The following is a 27,308-nucleotide window of genomic DNA, read 5'->3' as shown; positions in this document are numbered from 1 at the left end:
CCTAAATCTGCCCTTTTTTTTTTTTTTTTTTTTTTTTTTTTTGTCTTTTTGCCTTTTCTGGGGCCACTCTCGCGGCATATGGAGATTCCCAGGCTAGGGGTCTAATCGGAGCTGTAGCCGCCAGCCTACACCACAGCCACAGCAACTTGGGATCCGAGCCACGTCTGTGACCTACACCACAGCTCACGGCAACGCTGGATCCTTAACCCACTGAGCAAGGCCAGGGATCAAACCCACAACCTTATGGTTCCTAGTCAGATTCGTTAAGCACTGCGCCACGACAGGAACTCCGAAATCTGCCCATCTTGAGTCCCCTGTGAGCCAGCCAGCTCAGAGGAAGGGCTCTTGGAGACAGCACCGAACACCACCAGTCTGGAGATGTTTAATGTGCCCGCAGGGCTGGGACAGGCTGGAGGGGGGCCTCAGGAGACCCCCAAGAGGAGGGTGTCACTTGCCATGAGTCCTAGCACTCTCTCCACCAGAGGTCACCTGGCCACATGGTCCATCCGCCTCTCCTGGTGGGAACGACCACGTCCACATCTGCCTGTGGAGCAGGACCTCCTGCTGAGAGGCCACCCCAGCCTGAGTCCGTTCCACGCAGTGCTGAGTTCCAGGTGCTGTGAGAAGCAGGCTGGCATGCCCTAGGGCCTGGGGCATCTGCTTTCAGGCTCTTGCAAAAGGCAGTGGACATCTGGAAGAAGGGGTGTTCAGAGAGGCAGGTGGTCTGGGAGGTTGGGTGGTTCCGTGCAGAGGTCCACCCCCAGCCCTTGCCTGAGACCATTCACCTCCCACCCCCACCCCGAAGGCTGGGACTTTCCGCAGAAGCCAGGCCTCACCTAGTAGAGCACATCCTCGAAATCCAGCTGCAGGTAGCGGAGCAGGCGGGGTGGCAGCGGCAGGCGGGGCAGGGCGTGGGGCAGGCAGGTGGCCAGGTGAGCACGGAGGGCACAGCGGCTCAGATGCTGCAGCGATCTGGGCTGCCTCGCCAAGGCGAAGAGGGAGGAGTAGAAGTGGTGGTGCTTCTGGGGACAGAACGAGGGGCTCAGAGGCAGCCTTGGACCAGTGGCACCTGCTTCTGCTGGAGAGGGGCGTCTGGGGGCCAGTGGGGGTCTACTTAGAAGGAGCGAGTGTTTGGGGGGTTCACTCTGTGAGCTTTCTTTTTCTGAGTAACTTCTGTGGTGCAGAGTTGGGGGGACCCACAGGGCTTCCCTTTAGGGGGCTGAGTGTGGTCAGGGTCCTAGAATCTGACCTGCAGAGTTTCCGGAGGCACCAGACCCACGGCCTCCTCGGGAAGCTGCATGACGCTGTAGGTGTTCATCAGGACCTCAATGGTGCGAGGGGACGTGCACCAGCGCTCCAGCACCTGCAGGGGGCAGAGCTGAGTCAGGGCTCCAGGGGTGACCTCCAGGCTGGGCCCCCATCAGCCCGCACAGAACCACTAGACAGCCAAGGAACAGCTCTCGTGGGTTGAATTGTGTTCCCCAAAGATCTGCTGACATTGTCATCCCAGTACTTATCAATGTCACCTCTTTAGAACTAGGGTCTTTGCAGATGGAATCAAGTTAAAAATGAGGTGGCTGGAGTGGGTCGTAATCCGAGACGACTGCTGTCTTTAGAGGAGAAAACGGACGCATGGGGAGAAGGTCACGTGATGACAGAGGCAGAGATTAAAGCGAGGCGTCTCGGGCCAAGGGCCATGGACCGCCACCCAAAGTTAGGACAGACTTTCCTTTGAAACCTCCAGAAGAAGCCAACCCTGCCGACTCGAAGATTCCAAACTCCCAGCCTCCAGACCTGTAACGGAGCACGTTTCTATTAAGACAGCCAGTCTGTGGTACTCTGCTACGGCCGTGGCAGGAAATCAGCAGCACTTTGCTAACACAGCTAACATTGCTTTTGTGCATAATTGACCCCAAATGGTTCTTCGCACTTAATCCCTGTCCCTGCCAGGGATGGACTGTTCTTATCCCTATTTTACAGACAAGGGAAACTGAGGCACAGAGAAGTGAAGTAACTTGCCTGAGCTGTAGTTCCAGCAATCCAGGCCCGGCGGTGTGGCTCCTTGCCCTTAACTACTATGCCATCCTGCTCTCCTGTCTGCCTCTACAGGGCTCTCTGTGGGGTCTTCCTGGGGGGCAAGGGGTCCCTGACCTGGGGCTGGAGCTCCTGAGCGGATAAAAAGATCCATCACTGTACGGGCAGAATCTGCCTGATGCCAGGTGAGACGCGGAGACTGGAGGGCTGGGAGGGGTTCACAGAGATGCGGGCTTGGGCTGTAAAGGCTGGGAGAACTCGGGAGCCAGGGGGGCATCTAAGGAGAAAGGAAGAGGCCAGCAGAGGCCTGACATGGGGGATCAGGGGTGTGGGATCAGGTGGGAGTCAGATTCATTCTTTTTGTTTGCGTTTGTCTTTTTAGGGTTGCACCTGCAGCATATGGAGATTCCCAGGCTAGGGGTCGAATTGGAGCTGCACCACAGCCACAGCAACGTGGGATCCAAGCCTCATCTGCAACCCACACCACAGCTCACCGGCAACGCCAGATCCTTAATCCGCTGAGTGAGCCCAGGTATCGAACCCGGGTCTTCATGGATACTAGTCAGGTTTGTTACTGCTGCACCACCCCAGGAACTCCAAGCCGGATTCATTTTTTCATTTCTTCATTCAGCAGATATCTGCCGAGGGTCACTATGGGTCAGGCCCTGGGGACCCAGCAGTGAGGAGGAGAGGCAGGTCCTTGTTGCCTGGGAGTTTCTCTTCCAGAAGGAAAATATAACACATCCACAAATAACCACTCATGCATATGCTGCAGCAAAGAAAACGGGTAGGCTCAGGGGCTAAGCATCCTAGATGGCTGTCAAGGAAGGCCTCTCTGAGGAGGTGGCCTGCGCTCCACAGGGTGAGCCACGCTGGGGGCACAGCCCATGCCAGGGCACCATCTCCCTGGCCAGAAAGGCAACCATGCACAGCTTGGACATACACAGGAACCATCATCCAGTCCATGCCTGCAGGTAATACCTATCAACAGATTCATGCTTCAGCCACTCCATTTCTCACTGTATCTCAAGCTACAGGCAGTGGCCACAGACCCTTTGAAAAACCTGACAACCGCTGAGTTCCGTCTCTTAGGCAGCATTCCTGGACACAACCTCCACCCCTGTGCACACTTGCCTGCAACACTAGGGCCTCTAACACCCCTGCCTGCAAGGAGTGGAGAAGGTTCTGCCCGGCAGGCTGGGAGGGCTGCAAGTGCTGGGCGCTGCTGGGTCCTGGGAGCCTGTGGAAGGTCTTGTCCAGGAAGTAAGCCCCCTGGACAAAGCATTGCCCCTGCTTCCGGCCCTGCATCTGGGCAGCGCTTTCTGGAGCTGCCCTAGCCCATCTGCCTGGCCTGGCCTCTCCCCTGAGTCCCCTGCCTCACTCCTCTGTGGAGCCGGGAAAGAACAAGCTGGAGACATTGAACTTTCCTGCTCTTGCCTGCCCTTCACACCGGTCCCTCCGCCCTTCCTAACCCACTCTGGGATTCCTGAGAGTTTCTCTTCCAGAAGGAAAATACAACACACCCACAAATAACCCCTCATGCATATGCTGCAGCAAAGAAAACGGGTAGGCTCAGGGGCTAAGCATCCTAGATGGCTGTCGAGGAAGGCCTCTCGGTCTCACCAAGCCCTGCTCACCCCAAATCCCATCCCCTCCAGGAAGCCTCCGGCAGGTAACTAGCCTGCACCGCTGTCCCGCTTGTCTAATGATACCCTACACTGGGGAGTTTTCCAAGCGCCTTCATCTACATTAACTTTAGCACAATCCTGGCAACACGTATTGAGCGGTAGTAACTCCAGGTTAGGCCTTGACCCAAGGGCTTTATACGCATGACTTACTGATTCTCCTGCTCCCCCTGTGAAGGAGGCTCCTGTTTTAAAAGTGAGGAAACTGGAATTCCTGTTGTGGTTCAGCGGGTTAAGAACCCGACAGTGTCCGTGAGGATGCAGGTTTGATCCCTGGCCTCACTCAGTGGGTTAAGGATCTGGCATTGCCACAAGCTGCGGTGCAGGTCGCAGATGCAGCTCGGATCTGGTGTTGCTGTGAGCTGTGGTGGAGGCTGGCAGCTGAAGCTCAGATTTGACCTCTAGCCTGGGAATTAGGGCCTAGGGTGTGGCCCTAAAAAAAATAAGTAAATAAAAGCTGAGTAAGTTGAGGCCTGGAGAGATTAAATAACTTGCTGAGGGTCACACAGGTCGTGTCCTGAGCTCCCTCGTTGCCCCCTACCTCGCAGGTGTTGGAAGGGTTGAGGGACCCCATGCTGCAGGTGACACACCTTAGAACAGAGTCTGGATGTGTCAGGGCTGTGCTTGTTCCTAATTTCTCACTGGGATCCGATGGCTTTTTGTCACCTTTAGGTCAAGACTGTATCACACGCAAAGAACCTGGGTTCCCAGAATTCCAGGGTCTGGTCTTTGTCACACAAACATGTGTAAAGGCCAGACCCTGGCTCCAGGTCTTCCAAGCACCCAGTCCTGAATGGTGGCTCCCCGGGGATGGGCTGGGGCTGGCTGTGACCACACACTGGCCGTGGAGGCCACCCTGCAGCAAGGAGGTGCTCACTGGGGGAAGGGGCCCCTGCCAAGCCGGGAGCAGCTGCAGGTTGCGGCCCACGGATGCCGACTTTGGATCGCCTGGAATGCTGTGGAGCCCAGATGAGGGCACGAATGGGGCACACTTTGCTGTGCCGGCCTCCTTGTCCCCCAGGGAGGGTGAACAGGGCTGGAGGGGGGCGGGCAGCTGGGTCCCAGGAAAATTGTTGGCTGCTCCGCCCCTTCTCCCACCCCCTTCCCAAAGGGGAAATCATTAGCTGTCACAGCCACCGTCAGATTACAGGGAATTGCTCGTCTCCTAATTATCTGGTGTTAATAGGAGATTAATTAGTGTTAATTGTTGATTTTCTTGTATTTTCCCAAAGGGGAGACCAATCTGCCGAACTCTCCGGCTGTTTAATTATTTGGTCTTGCTCAGGAATCTAGACAGATGCTTCTAGGTTTGTGAGTGAGGGGGAGAGGCCGGGACAGCAGGGCAACATCCAGGACTGGGCGGGAGTGGAGGGTTCAAGCCTGGAGGTGGGGAGGGGGACCTGCCCCTGGCCTGCTCCCCTAAACCACCTGACCCAGCTCCTTGGAGAACCAGGGTCCCCACCCCAGGACCAGTGCCCCCTCCAGACATGGCACAGCATGGGCGGAGCCCCCTTCCAGGGTATCTGCAGCACAGAGCTTCAGGTTGAACTCACCTCGGGGATATTAACGTAAAATCCGAGACTGGAAATTGACAGTGGGAGGCATTGTCTCTGATGCCAGGCTAGCAGCTGCTGGTCTTGTGGTGTCTGTTCCGTTAAGCTCTTGGAAACAAGGGCCATGCCCATCAGCAGATGGCCAGGAGGCCTTGAACCTCAAGACCCAGGCTCTGCCCTGGAGGAGGGTCTCCTGTGCCTGGCGTGTCCCACTGCCAGGGGGCGCTTCCTAACTGCTTCTTTCATCAGCTCTCTCCCCTGATGAAGCAGCTGCCCCCTGCCGCCCACATCAGCCCTGGCTCCACAGGTTTCTTCGGAGCCCTAATAATCTGGCCCCACTGGCCCCCCAGTCTGCCTTCATCACACACGCATGTGTACACATACCTACATGCCAACACCTGTATGTGCACAAGCTCCTGGTGTAAACACCTGTGCACACGCCTGTGCACATGCACCTGCTGCTGGTGTGTGTCCTCACCTTTGCCCTCGTTGGGCTTTGGTCACTTGATGAATGAAAAACAAAGTACTGACCTTTGTGCCATGGTTTGGAGCTGCATCCTGAACAAGCTGGAGCCCAGGTCTGTGCCCCCCACACCCTCCCTTTGGCCCCAGCCCCGTACCTTGGGGAGAGCCCCAGGCCACACGCGCACGGCCCCATGGTTGAGCAGAGCCCGCACTGTGCGCTCCGGGCTCTGGGCCAGGGCCGCTGCCGGGCCCTGCAGTGCACAGTGCAGGGCTGTGTGTCCCCCATAGTCCATGGCGTTGGCACTGACGCCGTAGGACAGGAGCAGCTCCACGACGGCCGCGTGGCCACGGCGACAGGCCAGGTGCAGGGGCCGCCGCCTGTCCTGGTCAGCAGCATCGGCGTCAGCCCCGGCTGAGAGCAGCAAGTGGCACAGCTGGAGGCAGCGGGCAGTGGTGGCCTCGGCGTCAGCGGGGGACGTGCAGCGGGTGTCACAGGCAGCCAGCAGCGGGGTCCAGCCTTCGGCATCGCGGGCATTGGGGCAGGCGCCCCGTCTTAGAAGTAGGTTTGCCAGCTCCACATGACCCAGCCGTGCGGCCACATGCAAAGGGGTCTCCTCCTCCTCCTCGGACCGACCATCCACTTTGGCTCCAAACCTCAGGAGCAGCTCTGCACACCTAGTGAGGGCGACATGGCCAGGGGGAGGAAAAAGGGGCACAGAGCATCACCCCTGTGTTCCTGCCGGTCTGAGCACAGCCAAGCCGGGGGGCCCTTGGGTGGCTCCTGCTGCTGCCTGCCTCTCACCCTCCATCCTGCCTCATGAGGCAGCCCAGAAACATCCTGCAGCATTGGCAGTTCGCTTGCGAGTCCACGGACCCTGCGGGAGCAGCGCCCTGGACCCTGGGTGGGACTGAAGGGTATCAGCAGCCAGTACACAGACCCGATGCCTGCTGTGGGCTGGGCACTGACTCGCCCCACCTCACACATTCCTAGGGCAGGTTTGGATGAGGAAACTGAGACCCCGAGGGTGTGCGGGTCTTGGCACGTTCACACAGCTAGTAAGGAAGGAGCTGGCTTCGGGGCCCCGGGGCAGCAGGGCAGACGGAGGGCTCCGCTTGCTGGAACTCACAGGAGTGGGGGGCACAGGTTGGCACAAATGGCAGTTGGGGCCGTGGGAGAAAGAACAAGACCAAAACTGGCCAGCCAGATCTGCTCCCAGAAGGACCTCATGGAAGACGGCGTGTTCCCGTAAGGCCGTGTGCCCTGAAATTCAAGGCTAAGGGAACTTAGCCTCTTTGAGCGCCAGTCTCTTCATCTGTAGAATGGGGATAATTGCTAATATGGAGACAAAAGAGGTGGCTGTGAGCAGCGGATGAGACAATGCCTGAGAGTTCACAGAGCTGCAGTGGGGGGCGGAGCGGGGGAGCAGGTGGTATTGATGGTGATGGACCATAAGGGGGCGCACTCTGTGATCCTGGCCACCTTTCTATATGTTTGAAATTCTCCAAAAGAGTTCAAGAAATACATTTGCTTACTCAAAAGAGGAAGGAATGATTATCTCGGAGTGTGAGCTCAGGGAGGCTGGGCCGGAACGTGGCCAGAACTAAAAGGTGGGATTGCACAGAACTGCATTGTCCAGGTCAGTGGCCTCCAGCCACATGTGGCTAGTGAGCGCCTGAAGAGTGGTGAGTCCTAATTGAGACCTGCTGTGAGTTCAGAATACACACTGATTTTGAAGACTTAGTACAGAAAAAGAATGTAAAATATCTCATTTGTTTTGATATTGATGAGATGTCAAAATAAACATTTTTGGATACATTGCATTAGATAAAATATGTTAAAATTGGAGTTCCTGCTATGGCACAGTGGGTTAAGAATCTGACTGCAGGAGTTCCCGTCGTGGCTCAGTGGTTAATGAAACCCACTAGGAACTATGAGGTTGTGGGTTTGATCCCTGGCCTCGCTGAGTGGGTTAAGGATCTGGCGTTGCCATGACCTGTGGTGTAGGTTGCAGATGCAGCTTGGATCCTGTGTTGCTGTGGCTGTGGTGTAGGCTGGCAGCTACAGCTCTGATTATACCCCTAGCCTGGGAACCTCCATATGTCACGGGAATGGCCCTAGAAAAGACAAAAAAAAAAAAAAAAAAAAGAATCCGACTGCAGCGGCTTGGATCACTGCAGAGGAGCAGACTTGATTGCCAGCCCAGTGCAGTGAATCAAGGGATCAGGCATTGCCGCAGCTGTGGCTTAGATTCAGTCACTGGCCAGGGAACTTCCTTATGCCTTGGGTGTGGCCATAAAATTTTAAAAAGTAAAAATAAAAAGTATGTTATTAAAATTAGTTTCACTTGTTCCACAGATATTTATACACCCGTATTCATAGCAGCATTATTCACAACAGCCAAAACATGGAAGCAACGTAAATGTCCACCAGCAGATGAATGGTTAAAGAAGACGCGGTACATACGTACAACGGCCTATCGCTCAGCCTTTAAATGGGAAGGAAATTCTGTTTCAGGCTGTATAGCCTGGAAGAACCTCAGGACATGATATGAACTGAAATAAGCCAGTCACAGAAGGCCAAATACTGTACGATTCCACTCCTAAGAGGTGCAGAGAGCAGTGCAAGTCATGGAGTCTGAAAGGCACCGGTGGTGGCCAGGGGCCGGGGGAGGGGTTGCTCTGCTCAAAGGATGCAGAATTTCAGGTTTTCTGGACGAAGAAAGTTCAGGAATTGGATGGTGGTGACACTTACACAACAATGTGAATGTACTTACTGCCACTGACCTGAACACTGAGAAATGGTTAAGACGGTAAACATTACGTGTTACCACTCTTTAAAAATGACACCTGAAACGACAGAACATTGTACATCAACTATGTGCCAATAAAATTAAAAAGACAAATAGAAATGAATTTCATCTGTTTCTTTTTCATGTCTAAATAGGGCTAATGGAAAATTGTAAATTATGTATGTGGCTTATGGTATGCATTTTTTTTTCTTTTTACAACCACACGTGCAGCATATGGAAGTTCCCAGGCTAGGGGTCGAATTGGAGCTGTAGTCACCGGCCTATACCACAGCCACAGCAATGCCAGATCCCAGCCGCGTCTGCAACCTACACCACAGCTCATGGCAATGCCAGATTCTTAACCCACTGAGCAAGGCCAGGGACTGAACCTACATGCTCATGGATACTAGTCAGGTTCTTAAGCCACTGAGCCACAGTGGGAACTCCTCGGGGTATGTTTCTATAGGTCATGCTGGCGTACAACTCGTCTTCAACCACGATATGAGTCAGTCAGTGGAATCCTCTGAAGGCCGATGAAGTTAACGGGAGGGAATTTGTCCACGAAAAGGGGAACCAAAGATAAAAAGATGTGGTGCCATTCAGGAGCAAGAAGCGAAATTCAGCAGGTGTATAGCGTGTCGAGAAAAGTCTTCTGCCCTAAGTACCATTAGTTCATCAATTTGCCAAGGGTCCCTTTGCCAGGATTCTAGGCTCACCAAAGTATTGTGAGGACTCATTCTCCAAGGTCCCTTATACAGAGTGCGTAATTATTTGGGTAACTGTAAAGGAATATCCCCCACAGTAAATAATACATGGTCGCATTTGGGTATTGCCATCAGTTTCTTGTGAGTTTGGTTAGTTGGGCTCAGTCCCTGAGCCCATTTATCTGAGGGCGCCTGCCAATGTGGAAATGCCAGAACTGCCAAGCTGAGAACCAGACCCTGACCTCAAGGACCACCACAGACTCTCTGGATCACTGGACAGTCAATTGCCTGTGGGCAGAATCATGCCTTTGTTACCGCTCTGTTACTCAGCACAGTGCCTGGGCATAGGATAAGCTCAGAAAAAGGAAAACTTTACAGCACACAGCCTCCCTGTCATGGATCCACAGCTTCCCCCAATGCGTGGGCCCTGCAGCTGGGCCCTGCCACAGCTCTCCTCCCCCCGGGGGAGCAGAAACCATTCCAAGCCCAGGCCATTCCTAAGTTCCCTGGGTCAGCGGTGGGATGGCCCAGGGACCACTCGTATCCTGACCGCCCCCAAGCCCCCAACCATCCGTCCCAGCTCACCGGGTCCACCGGCCCCTGACGAGATCCCTCGGCACCCCCAAGAATGCCGGGGGCTGGGGTGAGGGGTCACTCACTCAAGGCTGCCAGTGCCCCCGCAGAGGTGCAAGGGGCGTTTCCCATCCTGGTCAGGGATGTTGGGGTCGGCTCCTGCCACCAGCAGCACGTGGGCACAGTCAGCGTGGCCGGCAGTGCAGGCCTCGTGCAGGGCGGTGCGGCCCCCGGGGGCGCCGTCGGGCCTCGCCCGCCGCCTCAGCAGCAGCTGCAGAACCTCCTTGTGGCCCCGGCTGGCGGCCACGTGCAGAGGGGTGGTGAGCTCCTCCTCGTACGTCAGAGACCAGAGTCCTGGGGAGAGAAGGGACGTGGGCCTCAGACCCCGGAGGAGGCGAGGAGCCGCCAGGCGACGGGGCAGGCGGGCGAGGCTCAGCAGAGGGAGCCCAGAGCCTCTTCGCCAGGCTTCCCTCTCCCGCTCAGACCCCCGTGCCCCTGGCCCCGTACTCAGAGCGCGGATGTTGAAGCGGAAATCCCTCCATCGCTCCGGGTCGCTGGTATCAAAGACGGAATCCGGAGCCAGGCCGGTGCTGGAGTCGCCGAGGATGCGGGAGACGGCGCCCACGTCCCCGGCCAGCACCGCCTGCCAGAAGGCCAGGGCGGGTCCCGAGGCCGTGCGGGTGACGATAGGGCCCGAGCCGGACTCCGGGCGCTCTGCGGGCCCTCTGCTGGGCTTCTCCACCAGCCTGGCACAGAGGGCATGTGTGTCGCCGGGGGGCTCGCCCTGCCCCCTGCACTCTTCTGGGGACCAGCTCATGAGGGCCGAGGGTGAGCCTGGGGGGAGGAGAGGTAGGGGCCAAAGGCAGAGACAGGGAGAGGAGGAGGGGGACAGGGACAGATGCGGGGAGAGTGTCCCGGAGCGGAGCCTGACCTGGCCGCTGGGTTCAGCCGGAGCTATTCTGGGCTCCGCATGACTCCTCTCTTGGGCCAAGGTCTTGGTCAGCCTCGGGGTGGGAGAGCAGCAGCCAGGGGCCTCTCCTTCCCCTTAAGTGCTAGGTACCCGGTGCCCCCGGCGCCCCTCACCCCTCTGGTGGCAGCTCCAGCGAGGCTCGGCAGCCCGGCTCTCCAGCAGCAGGTCAGCCGTGCTGTGCGGGGGAAACAGCTCGTGCAGCCGGGCCAGGTCTCCGGTGTACAGGGCGTTCTGCAGTGCCATGTCCTGGCACAGCAGCGGCGAAGGCGGACGGGGCACCCGGGCTGGGCAGGACTGGGGCCCCCAAACCCGGGACCCCACATGGCGTCCCCACCGCGGAGGGGAGCTCCTTCTCCCCGGCATGGCCAGGTTCATGGACAGAGAGCCAGAGCAGCAGGACCCAGGGCAAGGCCTCTGGCAGACTGGGCGGTGGTGCTGGGCCCCAGCCAGGCAGAGACCCAGTGTGGGAGGGGCGGGGGCACTCAGAGGCCAGGCCATAAATAGCCCTGAAGGTCCCACTTGACAGTGCCAGGGAAGGAGGCCTCTGGCTGGGGGTGGGAATTAGGGAGGAGCCTGGAATGGAGTAAGGGTGGAGCTTCATGCTGGAGCTGGACACATCAGGGCTGAAAGGGACCCCCCCAGGACTGGTGTCCCAGCCACAACTTCACAGGTAAACGAAAACAGAGCCCAGAGACGGGGAGGGCTCTGTCTCAAGGCGTGACACCTCGGTGCAGGGCTGGGACTAGAATGGGGGCAGGGATGTAGGCTCTCACACTGCTGTTTCACACTCTTTCTCATCCACCATTGCTCCCCCAGGCAGGCCACCTGCGGCCCGGGCTCTGATCCCAGAGGGAGGGTATGTGGGTACCAGATAACTTTTCCTGCCCTCCCCAACGTCACCCATGAGCCCTGCGCCTTCCCACTTGCAAACGCAAGGGAGGGGTCCACAGGAGTGACAGAGGCAGAGAACATCCCGCTCCAAGAGGAAGCCCCTCCAGGGGCTTTCTGGCGGTGAAGCAGGGCTCAGCCTGCAGGCTGCCCGCCTAGGGACGGACTCCCCCCATCTCCGGAGTGACCCCGGGTCTCCCCTGGCATTTCTACCTGGAGAGTGAGGAGGAGGAGGGAGGGCCCTGCCCATTCAGGCACCGGAGGACAATGAGACTACTTCCACTTGGGGAGAAAAGAGAGAAAGGAGACTCAAAGCCAGCCCCTGGGGACCACTGCCCAGCACAGGCGCTCTGGCTTCTGCCCAGTGGTGTCTCCACACCTGCCTCTCACCTTGACCTTTATTCACACCCTCCCCGCACAGCTTCTTTGGAGAAAGCCCGGCCCTCGGGGGCATCTTATTCCCACTCTCCGAGTCCCCCGGACTCCAGCCCCCGAGGGTGGACTTCTGCCCAAGGGCAGGAGGCTATGTCCCCTCCAGCCCCCTGAGGAGCCAGCTCTGGGTCAGAGGAAGGGGAGCAGAACTCGAGCCAGTGAGAGTGGGAGGGTGATTTTTGGAGGAAGGTTGTGGAGAACTCTCTAGAGAAGGCACTGGGTCTACTCACAGCCCTTGCTCTGGTTACAACACCTGCCTGTTCTTCTAGAACCTTCTCTCCCCACCCTACTCCACCCCATGGCTGCCCAAGAGCCTTCACCACCCCGATTTCCCAGATGCTCTTGTAGAAATCACCAAATCCTAGATTAGATGTGACCCTGGAGACTGGCTGACCCAACCTCTCCTCATTTTACAGATGAGGAAACTGAGGCCCAGAGACAGGAAACGACCTGCAAGACTACACAAGACGTTGGCACCAAGCGGTCCAGAACTGAGGTCTGCTGGCCTCCAGACTCGGGCTTTTTCTTTTTCTTTCTTTCTTTTTTTTTTTTTTTTTTTTGTCTTTCTGCCATTTCTAGGGCCACTCCCGCAGCATATGGAGGTTCCCAGGCTAGGGGTCGAATCGGAGCTGTAGCCTCCGGCCTACGCCAGAGCCACAGCAACGCGGGATCCGAGCCGCATCTGCAACCTACACCACAGCTCATGGCAATGCCGGATCGTTAACCCACTGAGCAAGGGCAGGGACTGAACCCGCAACCTCATGGTTCCTAGTCAGATTCATTAACCACTGCGCCACAATGGGAACTCCTTTTTTCAATACATACTATAGATCTTTCTCCTGTTTCCTCTTTTCCTGTTTTTCTCCCTTAAACACCTGGAGGAGGAAGCAAGCCGGGGAGCCAGGATGGGAGAATGACGGGAGATGGAGACAGCAGTGGGGTCAGAGGACAGGGGTCTGGGAGCCAGAGTGGAACCGGGTGTGAGTGGCGAGGACGCGGGTGAGGAGAGGGTGGGTGCCAGAGGCCGCCGGGCCACAGAGCAGGGGGCGGGAAGCACGGAGATGGACAAGGTGAGCAGGTCCCGAGCCATCTGGCCCTTTATACCTCTGCCCCCTTCACCGGAAGGGCCCCGCCCGGTCCCACTGCTGGTCTTGGGTCCCCCCCCACCCCGGCATCACTTCCTCTTCTTCTTCTCCTTTGCCAGCTTGGCTTCCTCAGCAGCATCCTGGTCCTGGCTAAGTTTCATCTTCTTCTGGCCCAGTGGGGTCTTGAAGTACCAGTCCTGGGGTGGAGGCGGAGGAAGAGGGGTCTTCGCTTAGCTCTGCTTCCTGACCTGCCCTTCGCTTGTGGCGGATCCGTGTCCTTGGCACAGACCCGCTGCTCTCCTCGGGGCTCCTCGCCTCCTGCTACAGCTCTGGTTCCCCTTGCGCTTCACCAAACAGTGGAGGCCCTGGTTCAGCTGCTGTCAGGGGCAAGTCCTCCTCCCCACCTGCGGCCCTCTCTCCTGGGCGCCCGCTGTGGCCCTGGGGGGCAGCACGACTCAGAGGGGGGGAGGTGCGTGGCTGCCGGAGCTGGGACCAACCAGAGCCCCTAAGATCCTAACACACTGGTAACCCTTTCAGGTTCCCCCGTCGAGGAAACCAGGTGAGCCGGCCCTGCGCATGTGTCTCTCCCTGTGACTCTTCTTCCCGTCCCAGCCAAATTCCATGGGTTGGGGGGGTTCCAAAGTGTGCTGCGGGCCTGGGGCTTCAGAGGGCCCACCCTCTGACAGGTGCTGGCTCACAGCCCTCCTTCCTGGCCACCCCCTACCCCACCCAAAGCCTCACCTTCAGGGACTCCTCCTCCTCCCTGTACACGGGGTCCAGCTTCGCCAGATGCCCCAGGAACTCAGAGGCCACCAGGGGCCGCCTGGCCAATTGCAGGAGCCGCCGTTCGGTCAGCACAGCTTGGATTGCTTGAAGAATGCAGCCAGGCGTGTAGCCGTCGGACACCTTGGCCAGGGCACTGATGTCCAGGGCCTGGGTCGCCTGGACTCCCCGGGCTTCTATCATGTGCTTCCAGAGCACTGTGGGGGAGGGGCGCATGGGCAGGAGAGGCACGGGCGCCTCTGTCTGCATCTGGAAAGAGCTTTGTGCTTCAGGCTCCAGGACCATCAGCGCCTCTCAGGAAGGTGAGGGCCTTCCCCGCTTAACGTGGGAAAGGTGAGACTCTGTGGACGTAAGCGGCACCCCCCCGTGTCTACAGAGCCAGACAGACCAGGGCCCTTCCAGGGCAGCTGGCTGTGGTGGGGACAGAGGAAGGGGGGGGTTTGACAGGAGCAGTCCCTCAACTCTTTCTCTGTCCCCATGTCCCCAGGTCTAACCGTAGCGGGAAGCGTAATCGGGCCGAGGCAGGAGGAGGATCCGCTGGTAGGTGCTGCACAGTCCTTTCATCTCGGCCACCTGCGGCCGGTCGGTGGTCCCGATCAGCACCACGCGATCTCCGGGACTCAGCAGTCGCAGGGCCTTGGCGAGGTCCTTCTTTATTCGTTTTGGGTCCATCTGCTCTGGGGAGGTGCGGGGTGGGGACACAGGGACAGCATACGGGCTTCTCATTTCACAGAGCACCTGCCACGCTCAGCGCCCGCCCCCCCCCCCCCCCCCCCCCGCTGGGGAGCTGTCAGTCCTGCTCTAAGGATAAGGAAATAAGGCAGGAAAAGGACAGGGGGCTCGGCCGAGGCCACACAGCTGAGGTTTAGAGTGACTTCAATAAGCCCAAGCCTGCCAGCCCTGCCCACCGGCTTTGACCTGGCTCCCTCACCTCCTTGTCCTCTTTTGGGACCCGCTTATAGAAATTCTTCTCGGCGTTCCCAATCCAGATCACAGAGGGCTGCAGGTATCGGGCCACCTGGACAGGTCAGAGAAGAGAAATCCCATGTTAGATGACCCCGGGCCAGGACCCAGGGTCAGGGCCAGCTTGGAGGCAAGGGCAGCCCTGGAGCACCAGCCTTGCTTCCCAGATCCTGTCAGCCCCGTCTCTCAGCAACACCCCCCCCCCGACCTCTCCCATGTCACTGGGCCCCTGCTTTCCCCAGGGTGGGGGTGGGGTACAGATTCAGCCTCATCTCTGCCTCAAACTACTCTGCTCCCCACTTCCTTCTCTTTCCCGCATCCCTGGGGCTTCAGGAATCCATAAGAGACCTCACCAGCTCCCCTGAAGACACCAACTGGGCAGATGGGTGACCCCCTAAGCATGAAGAACCCCCCCCACCTGCTCTGAGAACCAGACAAGTCATCAGGGGACACAGACCTTAAAGACGACATGCACCAGCATCTGCACCCCGGTCTTGCCAGGATATTTGCCCTGCAGGTTGCTCGGTGACAGGTCGAAAAGATTGGCACCAGTTTCTGTGCACACGGCCTTAACCAGCATCTTCTTCCCCATGCCGGGGGGACCCACCAGGAGGATGGAGCGGATGAGGGGGGCCATGGAGTGTATATCGGGGGAGCCTGAGAGAGGAAACAGGGGCCAGGGGCCGGCGGGGGGCCGGGTGTGGAGACCTGTATTAAGGGGAGGCCAAAGGCCCTGGGCCAGGCGGGTTCGGATCCTGGCTGCGTGGCTTTCCCGCGTCTGAGCAGGGCCCCAGGCTGGACCCCTGAGAGAGGCCCCCTGGAGGAATCTAGCAGCCGTGATCAGGAAGCGCTGCGTGCGGGTGTCAGGACAGAGTCCCCCCGGTGCCCTTTCTGTTCTCCCTGCCATCTGTTTCCACTTCCGGAATGTGCAGGTGTTTGGGAATGAAAGGGCCTGGGACCAACTGCTTCAGAAAGTGGGTTGAGGGAGGGGCTGGCAAGGGCTGCTCAGCAAGTCTAGGGCCCACGGGACCTCTGGGACGGCCCAGTCTGAGCGTGACCTCAGCAGGACCAGGGGAGGTGGGGGCCGCCCGACACAAGCCTGTGGCCCTGGGAGCAGGAAGCCCAGGGCCTCTCACCAAGCCGCAGGACCCCGTACAAGGCCATGTTCTGTCGTATGTCAAACAGCGAAGGCATAGGGAACCTGTTTGCCAAGTGCAGAGTGGACCCAAGGTAGAGGCAGTCACCTGGGGGACAGTGGCCACCAGGTGAGTGGCCTCCGGAGGGCAGGGATGCCAGGAGAAGGCTCACTGCTGGGGTGGCAGTGGCCTCGGGAAGGCCATAGCGGGGGACCAGAGGTTAAGGAGGGTCTCACCGACATAGTCCTTCAAGGCCACTGCCTCGCTCTTCTTGAGAAGGCCAAAGATGACAAGCTCCTTGAACAGAGAGTCCATAGACCTGGCAGGGGAAGGGGCGGGGGCCCGAGGACAAAGGAAAAGGGACACAGAGAAAGGCTGGGGTGGAACTGGGGACGAGGGGCCCCCCTGCCCAACATCCTGTGGTCAGCCAGCATCCAAAGGTGACACTGGCCCAGGGGCTCCGAAGGAAGTTTACCCCAGGCAGGTGCTCTGGGGTTGAGTGGGGTGTGAGAAGGACCAGTGCCCTCTGGCCACTCTCTCTAGAAATGCCGTCGTTTGGGTGACACACGGCCCTCTTCCGAGAATAGCACTCAAGATGTACACACTCCTGGGAGTGGCAGCCGGTAAAGCAGCCGTCATCTACGTGCTTATGACCAGCTTCACCGGGGAAGTGGGTGGCCAGGAACCACTGGTAAGTTCCCCAGTGCCCCCGAGGGGGAGGTCCAGAGGAGATGGCTCTGGTAGGGACAGAGCTGATTAAGGCAAAGCTTGGGACACCAGGAGGAGGGAGCCCTCACAACGATGCTCCGCTCGCGGCTTGTTCGGCAGCATCACTTTCCAAGCCATTTTCTTTCTTTCTTTTTTTTGGGGCCGAGCCTGGGCCAGGGACCAAACCCACACCACAGCACTGACCAGAGCCACAGCAGTGACCATGCCGGATCCTTAACCTGCTGCCCCACCAGGGAGCTCCTCAAAGCACTTTCCCACCCGTCTAGTTGATCCTCACAGCTATTCCGTGAGTTCCCGTAGGGCAGGTACTTGGCGAACGAGGACCGGGAGTCAGAGAGGTTAAGCGATATTCCCCAGGTCACACAGCAACAGAACCAGGACCAGCAGTCAGATCTGTCCTGGACCTGGGCTCGGTCCGCCACCCGCAGTGAGGTGGAGGGCCGGCTACCTGTCTGCAGTCAGGTCTTTCTCCATCTTCTTCTTCCAAACTTTCTTCCCAGGCTTCTTCTGGTTGAAATAAGCATACAGGCAATTGTTTCCCATTCCTTGCCTCCCTTGTCAACCATGTGCCCTCCCTCGTCCCAGCCCGGGACCCTCATCTTGCCTTCGGAGGCTTTAAGGGTCTCCCCTCCTCCCTGTCCACGGCCAGCCGCAGGCTCTTCAGCTCCTGCCGCATCAGCTCATCCACCTGGGGGGCCAGCAGGGGGCCGCGGGGAGAAGCAGAGGTTGGGGAGGATGGGTGGAAAGAGTGGACAAGCCCAGCCGAGGCAGCATGGGGGTGGGGTGGGGGTGGGGTTCTTTCAGACCCCTCGGTCCTTCCAGCCCATCCTGTTCACCCTTGAGCTTGGCTCTCAGCTGGCATCAGTGTGGGGAGACGCTGGCATCAGTGTGGATGTCTCCTTGGGACAGAGTCAGCCAGCTTTCAGTTCAAGCTTCGAATCCACTTTTTTTTTTTTTTTTTTTTTAAGGGTCGCACCCGCAGCATATAGAAGTTCCCAAGCTAGGGGTTGAATCAGAGCTGCAGCTGCTGGCCTACACCACAGCCACAGCAACGCCAGATCTGAGCTGCATCTACGACCTGCATCAGAGCTCACGGCAATGCCTGATCCTTAACCCACTGAGGGAGGCCAGGTATTGAACCTGCGTCCTCATGGATACTAGTCAGGTTCATTACCACTGAGCAACAACAGGAATCCCTCAAATCCACTCTTTGAGGCCTGTGTGACCTTGAGCAATTTCATGACCTCTCAGCCTCAGTTTGCTCACATGTGAGGTCCAGAAAATCACGGTGCCTGCCTCACCCTTCCAAGGTACGTGGCACAGGGTGGGCAGGTGGTGGGAGCTTTTTAGGGGATGGTGGGGATGGTGGTGGGTGTGACCCGGGCTCAGAGCCCCTCCCATTCCATCACAGCAGGGCTGCATCCACACCCCAGGGAGAAAGAGGGACCAAGGAGAGGCAGAGGACAATGGGGACCTAGATGGAGGCAGGACTATGCAGGTGCACAGACGGTGCTACAGAGGACAGGTGGGGGGGCGGGGGTGTTGGAGGTTGGGGGGGTGAGGGGGTGGGGGGGAAGGAGGCTGAAGCAGCGGGAGGCCTGAGGGATGCCCTGAGTCTGCACGCTCACCTGTATCCGGATTTCCTGCTCCACTTCCTTCCTCTGCTCCACCTGGAGGGTCTCTGAGTCAAAACTCTGATTGGGATGGAAGCTCTCGTACCGGTTCTCCCACCAGTCTGGCCATGGAGAGGTGGAGCAGTGTCAGGATTCCAGGTGTCACACACACACGTGCACACATAAGCTCACACATGTGTGTGTGTGTGTGTGTGTCTACATGTGCACACATACACACATGCCAATCCCCCTCTCCTTACCAAGCTGCCTGGCTCTGTTCCACAGACCATAGAGCGAGGCCTGATCCCAAGGCCTGGACCTCAGGATTCAGACCCAAACCCAAAAGCCCCTGAACCCGGGGACTCACACCTCACACCCTGCTCCCGTTTGGCCTTCTCCGGTTGGCCTCCACACCCACGCAGCCACCACACGACCCACATGGCACATGTCCACTTTACCGGGGACCAAAGTCACCCTTGGTCACTGGCCCCCGGCCCCTCCTCTCTCACTTGTGTGCTCCTCATGCCCGGCACGAATCACAGGGATGGATCTGGATGGCAGCATTCTCAGCGTTGCATCTGCTTCCTAAGATAGAAACATCTTTGGCCTCCCCCCCGCCTCACTCCATGCATCCTAAACTCCAGCCATGGAGCTCCTGCTGTGCTGCAACAGGATCAGTGGCGTCTCTGCGGCGTCAGGATGCAGGTTCAATCCATGGCCCGGCACAGCGGGTTAAAACATCGGTATTGCCTCAGGTGTGGCACAGGTCAGAACTGTGGCTTGGATGTGATGCCTGGCCTGGGAACTCCATATGCCGTGGGGCGGCCAAAAATGGAAAAACAAAAACAAAAACGAAAAACCACCCACCCCCCGATCCTGATTCTCCCCAGGCTGGCCTCCCACTGGGAATCTCCGCGACTCCATCCTGCCCGCCTGGTCCCAAGTCCAGGCAGCGCCTTACCCCCTCCCCAGTCTTTCCTTTCTTCTCTTTCTCTTCTTTCTCTTTTTCTTTCCCCTTACTTTTCTCTTGCTCCCTTTTTTTGCTTTCCTGGACCTGCATCTCCAGTTCCATTTTCACCTGTGACAAACAGTGTTAGATGATTCAGAGAAGACCAAGGGGACATTACAGGAGCCAGGGAACCTGGGGCCTGAGCTGGCTGCGGCCCCAGGGCTTCAAAGGCCTAGGCTCATGGGTGGGATCCAGCCGCTGAGGGTCCAGAGACTTGACTGGGGTCCAGGAAGAAAGGGTTGAGCGAGGGAGTGCTCTGCTCAGAGCCGCTGTCCTCCCCAGCTCAGGGGGGTCCTCCTGGGGCCAAGGGGGCCTTCTCCAGCCCCTCAGAGTGTCCCCTCCTTCCCATGCAATCTTGTTAGCTATGTATATTTCTTCTGCCACATTGGCCTCCCCCCCCATCCCACTGCCACCCTCAGCTGCCACTCAGCACCATCTGTAACCTCAGAGTCCAGCCACCACTGAAAGGGTACCTGTTCTGGAGTCTTGTCTGCAAAGATCAGGTAGGATCCACCTAAAGACTCATCTGGATAATCAGGGAATCGGCCAGTAAGGGCACTAAATGAACGTAAAATGGTCAGAGACACAGAAGGATGGATGGGTGGATGGATGAAGAGATGGACAGACAGATGGTACAGGAACAAAAGGGTCAATGGATGGATGGACAGATAGAGAGAAGGATGAAGAAAGATGAAGGACCAGGGAGATGGAGGGAGAGTGGCAAGGCGTGGATAGTTACAGGGTAGAAAGGAGACACTAGTCAGGGGGCGTCCCTGGATGCTTTCCTCATCTTATTCTAGCATTTTCTTTGCCATCTGGGGAAAGAGAAGTCCTGTATGGAGCTGTTGGGGGGGGGGGGGGCGGCAGTCAGGGAAAGATGGAGAAAAGAACCCAGTCTGGACCAGAGGACAAAACAGGTGTGGGGCGACTCCCTGGGGTGGGGGAGGGGAAGAGGGGCTAAGGGTTGGGTCAGGGGAGGCTGGGGACACTGACTGGCACTCGATAAACCATTGTCGGATTTGCTCCTTCATTTTCTCCTTCATGTCGGGCCCCTCCAGCTCCCTGAGAGCCTCGTGGGTCTTCGCTATGGCCAACTGGAACTCCTCCTCCTTCTCCACCTGGCGCAGCCTGCGGACGTCCTCCCTGAGGCTGGCCCGGGCCATGATGCCCAAGTGCTCCGCCTGGCTGGACGAAGGGAGCTGGGGACGTGGACGAGGAGACAGGGGGGCTCAGGCGAGGCGGGGGTGGGGGGCAGAGGGAGGCCCGGCCCGCCGCGCACACCCCCTGCGAGGCCCGCGCGCACACGCGCGCACACACACACCCACACGGAACGCCGGGCATGCCTGCATCAGGAGAAATTGTGTTCGGAGCTGAAACTCGTCTGTGTAAATTACTCCGATAATGAGTTTGCTTGATGCATCCGGGCTGGCCCCCCTGCCCCCTCCCCCAGCACGCCCTCCCCTGCGAGCCTCGGGCCCCAGCCCCCACCCACGCCGCCGCCCCGCGGCCCGCGCTGGCAGCCGCTCTCGCAGCCACTTTCCCGCCTCATTGGCTCCCAAATGTATTTTAAATATCACTCTGCGCAGAGACAATTACTGAAAACGCTGAGCTCACACTGTTGATGGGCCCGGGCGGCCCGGCTCATTCCTCACCCACCGCCGTGCCAGCGCCCCCTGCCCCCTCCGCACCCAGGCCCGACCCGACCTGCCTCGCCCTGCTCTGGCCACCTGGGGGTCCAGCCCGCAGCCTCCCAGCGAGTCTCAGGTCTCTACGCCCCCCCGCAGAGCCCCCTCGCCCCTTTGGAGGCCCCTTGAACCGGTCATCCCACCCTTGTCTTCCATCCCTCTGCGCTCTCCCCAGCCCGTCCCACGCCTCCATTTTCCTTTTTTCTTTCTTTTTTTTTTTTTTTTGGTCTTTTTAGGGCCACGCCCGAGGCATATAGAAGTTCCCAGGCTAGGAGCCCGATCGGAGTTGCAGCCTCCGCCACAGCCACAGCCACGCCAGATCCGACTCATCTGTGACCTACACCACAGCTCACAGCGGCCACGCTGGATCCTGAACCACTGAGCGAGGCCACCGACCCAACCCGCGTCCTCATGGATGCTAGTCACGCTGAGCCACTGCGGAACGCCCCATCCATCTCCCTTTATCAGCCAGGCCTCCGCAGGCCCCGCCCACGGCCACGCCCCCTCCCAGGGACCCTGACCCTCGCGGGTCCTGCCGGCCTCTCCTCAGTCAGCAGAGACTAGCTGGGCGAAAGGCCATCACAGCGCACGCGGCGACAACAGATCCCGGGAGCGCCGGTCTTTCTCCCTGGACAACACGCCGCCCCTTCCGCCCACGTGCAGTCAGGCTCCTGCCACCTCCCTCACACTTAGCCATCCTGCCTGCAGAGCAGAGGAGTCTGGGGTCCCCAGAACAAGTGGGGAGCCTGTGGACACCCCAAAATGCTTTTGCATGGAGGGGGTGTGCCCTCAGTTCACCTTGGCATCCCAAGGTTCTCCCAGAGGCTGCAGGAGCCTGGGCGAGCCTTCCACTGGCCTGAGGCCTCCTCTGACTGCTGGGCCTCTCCTGCCAGCCAGGGGCAGGGGCACGTGGCGAGGGGTGCAGCCGCTCTGTGCTGCTCTCTCCCACCCCGTCCCAACTTCCAGTTCCTTCCAAAGGGCTCTAGAAGGGGGAGGAGTGGAAGGGGACGTGGCCTGGCAGCGGCCTTATGGTTCGCCCTCAACCGGACCCTGAAGAATCCCTCCATCAGGGTCCCTGGAGGCTCAGGCTGGCCCCCCGCAGTGCTGAGTGGAGGGAGGTGGGGGCCATGAGGGGCTGGGCTCTGGGGTGGGGGCACAGAGGGATGAAGAAGAGGGGAGGGGCCCCTTGCAAGGGCCGGTCCTGTGCCACCACCTGGGCCAGGGCAGGGACGCACCACCATGCCAATGAACTCCATCTCTGTTCGCCGGTCCTGCTGAGTGTGTTTCCTCTGCCGGTAACCCTTCCACACCTGCAGGGACACGTGGGCCCGGACACCTCCACTCTGCATCCCCGCAGGGATGGGGGGCCTCCGGGGGGGAACTTCAGAAGGGCAGCTCCCCAGCAACTGACCCCCTGAGCAGGGACAGCTCAGATCAGGGAGGGACAGGCGTGCCCCCAAGGCATCCAGGTCCAAGGCTTTGTTCCCACAGGGGCCCCTGGAATTCCCTCCTTCTTATCTTCTAAACTGCTGTATCTTTTGAGGCCCAAATCAGAGTTCAGGCACAACCATCTCCGGGAAGTGCTTCCCACTCTCACTTCTCAGAACCCCCACAGTGTTTGAAATAAATACTTGATTTTGCCGAGGCACGTAGACATAGGCCCTGTAGGACCAGGCACCTCCCCTAATTAATTCTTTCTTTTTTGTCTTTGTAGGGCCACAGCTACGGCATATGGAAGTTCCCAGGCTAGGGGCCCAATTGGAGCTGCAGCTGCCAGCCTACGCCACAGCCACAGCCACGCCACATCTGAGCCGCATCTGTGCCCTGAGACGCATCTGTGACCTATGCCGTGATGGCAGATCCTTAACCCACTGAGGGAGGCCAGGAATCCAACCCGCATCCTCATGGACACTGTGTCGGGTTCTCAACCTGCTAAACCACAATGGGAACTCCAGTCCCTGGTTTAATACCTAGTCGTAGGGCAGCAGAATCCAAGCACCTGCATTTCTGTCAATTGCTGAGCCAGGCAGGCTTCCTGGAGGAGGTGACTTAACCCTGACTTTCCTCCTGGGGGTTGGGGGAGGGGCGGGGGGAGGCAGTTTACCTTCTGTATGGTGATTGCTGCTTCATCCTGACTGAACCTGTGCCACCCTTCCTCCCGAATCTTCCGATCGTGCTCCTCCTCTTTCCGAATCTCTCGCATGAACGTGGCTCGAAGCCTGCCTTGCCTGGCCCGCTCAGCCCTTTGCAGTAGGATTATGGCCTCAGTCCGGGATAACACTGGAACGCTCTGGCCAGAGCAGGGGCAAGAGAGGAGGAAATGGGGGGGGGTGCTTGTATCCAGGCGGGCCCCTGGGGGCATCTAGTCGAGTAAGTCCTGTCCCTCTACTTGGGCGGTGGGAGGTTGCAGGGAGCCTGAGAGGAGCTGTGAGGAGGCCAGGATGCTCTCTGAGCTGGTAAAAGGACAGGGCAGAGCCTCCGTGTTCCTGGACGGGGACTACGGGAGGAGTCTGGGAGGGTGTCTGCTTGACTTACTTCCTCGGAGAGCACCGGCTTCAGGCTGGACAGGATCTCTGCCAGCATCTGCTCTCGCTCCTTCAGGACGCTGGACTGCTCCAGCAGGAAGTATTTGGGAATTGGAACCTCCAGGTCTGCCTTTGGGGCGATGTGGGGGAGGGGGGAATAAAACTTCAGACCATCTGGCCAATCCATTACCATTTTCAGCTGCACACACAGAACCCTGGGGCGGTTTTCCCCATCCCAGGGACCTGGGGTGGGAGAGGTCGCCCACCCATCCCGGGGTGGGCAGCTACAGGCTGTGGGCAGATCTCCCTAAGAGTCATTTCTATCCTCCCTGCCCCCGCCACGCAGCCAGAGTTGAATTCTGAAGGATCATGGCAGGTAATGGGCCGTGATCTCAAACCTGGCTGTGCATCTCCATCAGCTGGGAAGCTCTTGGAGTTCCCGTCAGGGCTCAGCAGTAACAAACCCAACTAGTGTCCATGTGGACGTAGGTTCGATCCCTGGCCTCACTCCATGGGTTAAGGATCTGGTGTTGCCGGGAGCTGTGGTGTAGGCTGAAGACATGGCTTGGATCTGGTGTTGCTGTGGCTGTGGTGTTCACTGGCCTGGGAACTTCCATATGTGGCAGGTGTGGTTCTTAAAGAAAAACACACCGGGGACGCTGTTAAAATGCAGGCTCCCAGGCCCTCCCCAGACTCCACTTCAGAATGGCAGGGCCTGGATGTTTCTGTTCTCAAGTCCACAGCTGAGTCTGAGGCACCCAATTCGGGAAATTTTGAGACTGTCTTGGATGTGGAACAGTGAACCACATCTTGGGGCGGACCGGAGACTGAGCAGCAGCTCTGCTGGTGCCCAGATCACCATTGTGAAAAGGCAGATACAGAATAGTGGGTTTGGGGTGTAGCCATAGAGTCTGTATTTCTTTCTTTCTTTCTTTTTTTTTTTTTTTGTCTTTTTAGGGCTGCCCCCAAGGCTAGGGTCAAATCAGAGCTACAGCTACTGGTGTCAGCCACAGCCACAGCAACATGGGATCGGAGCCATGTCTTCGACCTATACCACAGCTCATGGCAACACCAGATCCTTAACCCACTGAGCGAGGTCAGGGATCAAACCCGCATCCTCATGGAAGTGGGTTCGTTAACCACTGAGTCACCAAGGGAACTCCCCTGCATTTCTTTCTTTCTTTTTTTTTTTTTTTTTTGTCTCTTTGCCTTTTTTACGGGCTGCTCCCGTGGCATATGGAGGTTCCCAGGCTAGGGGTCTAATCGGAGCTGTAGCGGCCCTACACCACAGCCACAGCAACATGGGATCCAAGCCGCGTCTGTGACCTACACCACAGCTCTTGGCAACGCCGGATCCTTAACCCACTGAGCAAGGGTAGGGATGGAACCCGCAACCTCATAGTTCCTAGTCGGATTCGTTAACCACCGTGCCACAATGGGAACTCCATCCCTCCGCATTTCTAACAAGCTCCACGCTGATGCTCCTGGTCCAGGGACCACACTTGGAGGACCAAGCCTCCAGGGTACTCTGTTCACAGTTCCCTGCAGCTGGGGGCATGGTCCTCCCAGCCAGGCGCAGCCTCCAGCCTGACTCTCCAGCCACCCACCCATGGAAGCATGCGCTTCCAAACCCCGTCCTCTGACCTTTCCTGCCCTCCTTCCTGCATTGCAGATGTCCCAGTGTCGGGGGTGTCTGCAGGACGTGAGGTCACTCTCGCCCCCAGCTTCCTTCCGGGGACAGGCATCCTCAGGGAGGCAGAGGTCAAGACTCCCCCTCCCCCACCCCTGTTCTCTCTGCCCGCCCCCCACTGGGGAGGGCCTGAGCTGAGTGCAGCAGCAGCAGCAGCAGCGCACACCGGAGTGAGCTTCAAGTCATGCAGCAACTGGTCCAGGCAGTGGGTCTCGCACAGGTCAACTCGCACCAGCTCGTCCTTGAGCTCCAGCACCCGGGCTGCCACACTGTCCAGCAGCCGCCGCAGCAGCCGCCGCTTCTGTGGCTGGACCATCTGGTCATAGAGGGTGTCAAAGTGGCGCAGCAGCCTCAGGTAGCACAGGTAGAGCGAAGAGAGCCTGTACTGGAAGGATGGCCGCTCCCTGTCGGGCACGGGTTCCTGCAGGGGCTTCTCCTGGTCCAGCAGCTCTTGCAAGATTAGGTGGGAGGAGTCCCAGAGGCGCTGGTAGGATCTAGAGAGGAGGGAGCTGGCAGGGGGTGCTCTGAGCCTCGGGGTGGGGGTGGGGGCCGTGGGTCAGGGAGATGGGCTCTACCCAGGCTTTTGAGGAGTGTTTAGTCTAGGTTCCAGAAGGTGTGATGTCAAGGTTACTCCTGGCCAGGAGGAGGTGAGTGACACGAGGAGCCCTTGGGGGATTTGACGGTAGGTGAAGCGAGGCCCCGCTGAGGCTCAGAGAGGGTGCAAGCGGGCTTCACTGGGGAAGAGAGTCCACTGATGGATGGGCAAGGAGAATGAACAGGCATGGCTCTTAGGGGATCCTCCTAAGGAAGTGGCCTTTCGGAGTCCGCAGTTGGTCCCTCCCTGGGGCAAGGTGCAGCCCGGAGATGCTGCAATGGTCAAGGCTGGTGGTGGGACGTGGGGGTGAGGGATGAGTGTAGCGAGGGACCCTTCCCCAGAGCAGAGCCCTGGTTCTGGATGTCGTAGTCCAAGGGAAGCCCGACCACAGGCAGGAGTGGCCAGGGGCACAGTGTGACTGGGGCCTGGGCAGGGCTGGCCCGCATGGAACCTCCCCTCCCAGTGGCCTCAGCCCGAGGACCAGGGGTGCACTTTGCTTTCCCATCCCCTCACTCACCCCTCAGACATGGTGCTCACTCTTCACACTGCCCTTTGTGAGCTGGTCGTGGAACCACAGAACCTCTGCGGTTCCATCCGGACTCCACCCCCTCAAGGCAGAACAGCCTGGTCTTAAGAGTTCTGTCCCATTGTCCCAATGTTCTAAGACTGAGGAGAGGGGGCTGAGAGGCACAGGATTGGGGACACTTATCTCAGAGGACATCCTGCAGGCAGCCTTGGCCAGGGCAGAGAGTGGGGTCGGCCGCGGCTACTTTCCTTGTGGGGACCAAATGAAAGAGGGGTCTTGATTTGAAGTTGCCCTGTAAACTGAGGCTCTGGGTGAATGGCAGTCTTACAGGCAATGACTCCCCCTGTACCTCTCGGCTGGAGGACTCAGCCTCCTTCCTCGCACAGGTGGCTGGACTGGAGGCAGGGGGATTCGAGGGGCAGAGGGGCTAGAGTCGAGCTTGGCAGGCCTGAGATCCCACTCTGCAGTCACCCCACCCCTTAGAGGGGGCACAAGAACTCACTCTGCTGTTAGTGCCGAGGGTTCGAGGGAGCCATAGCCGTGCGTGTAAAGGATGACCTGAAGGAGGAGGTGGGACTCAGGGGTGTTTGGGGCTCGTTTTGAGCCCCCGTGGGCTTTCCTCTCTCTGCTCCGGGCTCATGGGAACATTCTCTGGAAACTATGGAACAGCAGATGCGGCCTGCCTCTGATCAGCCGGGGTGAGCTCACTGGCTCAGTGTTAGGTAGGAACTTAGGTGTAAATATGTGAGCCACAGGGCAAAAGAAAGCGGAGGAAGGAAGACAGCAGCAGAGGAGCCAGAGAAAGTCCTGGGTTTTAACGTGCCTTCGGATCTCCTGAAGATCTCGCCTAAAAGTGCAGACCCCGATTCCACAGCC

At 58.6% G+C, this 27,308-nt stretch overlaps 2 protein-coding genes across 10 annotated transcripts; both read right to left on the bottom strand.

Moving 5' to 3' along the window:
• Window positions 1-366: 366 nt before the first annotated feature.
• Window positions 367-11,286, bottom strand: ASB10 (ankyrin repeat and SOCS box containing 10). Of its 9 annotated transcripts, none has more exons than XR_014833497.1 (7): window positions 10,887-11,198; window positions 10,311-10,637; window positions 9,890-10,157; window positions 2,020-6,412; window positions 1,250-1,363; window positions 837-1,022; window positions 367-691 (listed from the first exon to the last, which is right to left on the bottom strand). XR_014833497.1 is itself a non-coding variant. In XM_085005127.1 (7 exons), the coding sequence occupies exons 1-6, from the start codon at window positions 11,146-11,148 to the stop codon at window positions 837-839; spliced, it is 1,677 nt and encodes a 558-aa protein (XP_084861253.1). In that variant the 5' UTR covers window positions 11,149-11,198; the 3' UTR covers window positions 367-691. The 9 variants fall into 9 exon arrangements, 6 of the variants coding, with proteins under 6 accessions (XP_084861253.1, XP_013846206.2, XP_084861257.1 ...); XM_085005127.1 differs by having other exon boundaries at window positions 5,893-6,412; XM_013990752.3 differs by lacking the exon at window positions 10,311-10,637 and having other exon boundaries at window positions 5,893-6,412; window positions 10,887-11,286.
• A 1,569-nt stretch (window positions 11,287-12,855) lies between these two features.
• Window positions 12,856-26,490, bottom strand: IQCA1L (IQ motif containing with AAA domain 1 like). Its single transcript, XM_085005115.1, has 19 exons — window positions 26,424-26,490; window positions 25,478-25,805; window positions 23,632-23,751; window positions 23,201-23,386; window positions 22,332-22,406; window positions 20,405-20,610; window positions 19,885-19,969; window positions 19,364-19,480; window positions 18,912-18,987; window positions 18,418-18,524; window positions 17,394-17,477; window positions 17,238-17,296; window positions 16,297-16,379; window positions 16,061-16,168; window positions 15,382-15,581; window positions 14,893-14,979; window positions 14,456-14,633; window positions 13,920-14,158; window positions 12,856-13,375 (listed from the first exon to the last, which is right to left on the bottom strand). Exons 1-19 carry the CDS (start codon window positions 26,432-26,434, stop codon window positions 13,268-13,270), a joined length of 2,457 nt encoding a protein of 818 aa, XP_084861241.1. The 5' UTR covers window positions 26,435-26,490; the 3' UTR covers window positions 12,856-13,267.
• Between the last annotated feature and the right edge of the window lie 818 nt (window positions 26,491-27,308).

This window comes from Sus scrofa, chromosome 18 (genome assembly GCF_054392235.1).
Source record: "Sus scrofa isolate SSC_HxYL_T2T_F1_AM1 chromosome 18, Sscrofa_HxYL_maternal_Yorkshire_Landrace_v2.0, whole genome shotgun sequence".
Lineage (NCBI taxonomy): Eukaryota > Metazoa > Chordata > Mammalia > Artiodactyla > Suidae > Sus > Sus scrofa.
The sequence above is the reverse complement of the archived record's forward strand: the minus strand, read 5'-3'. Positions and strand labels throughout refer to the sequence as shown.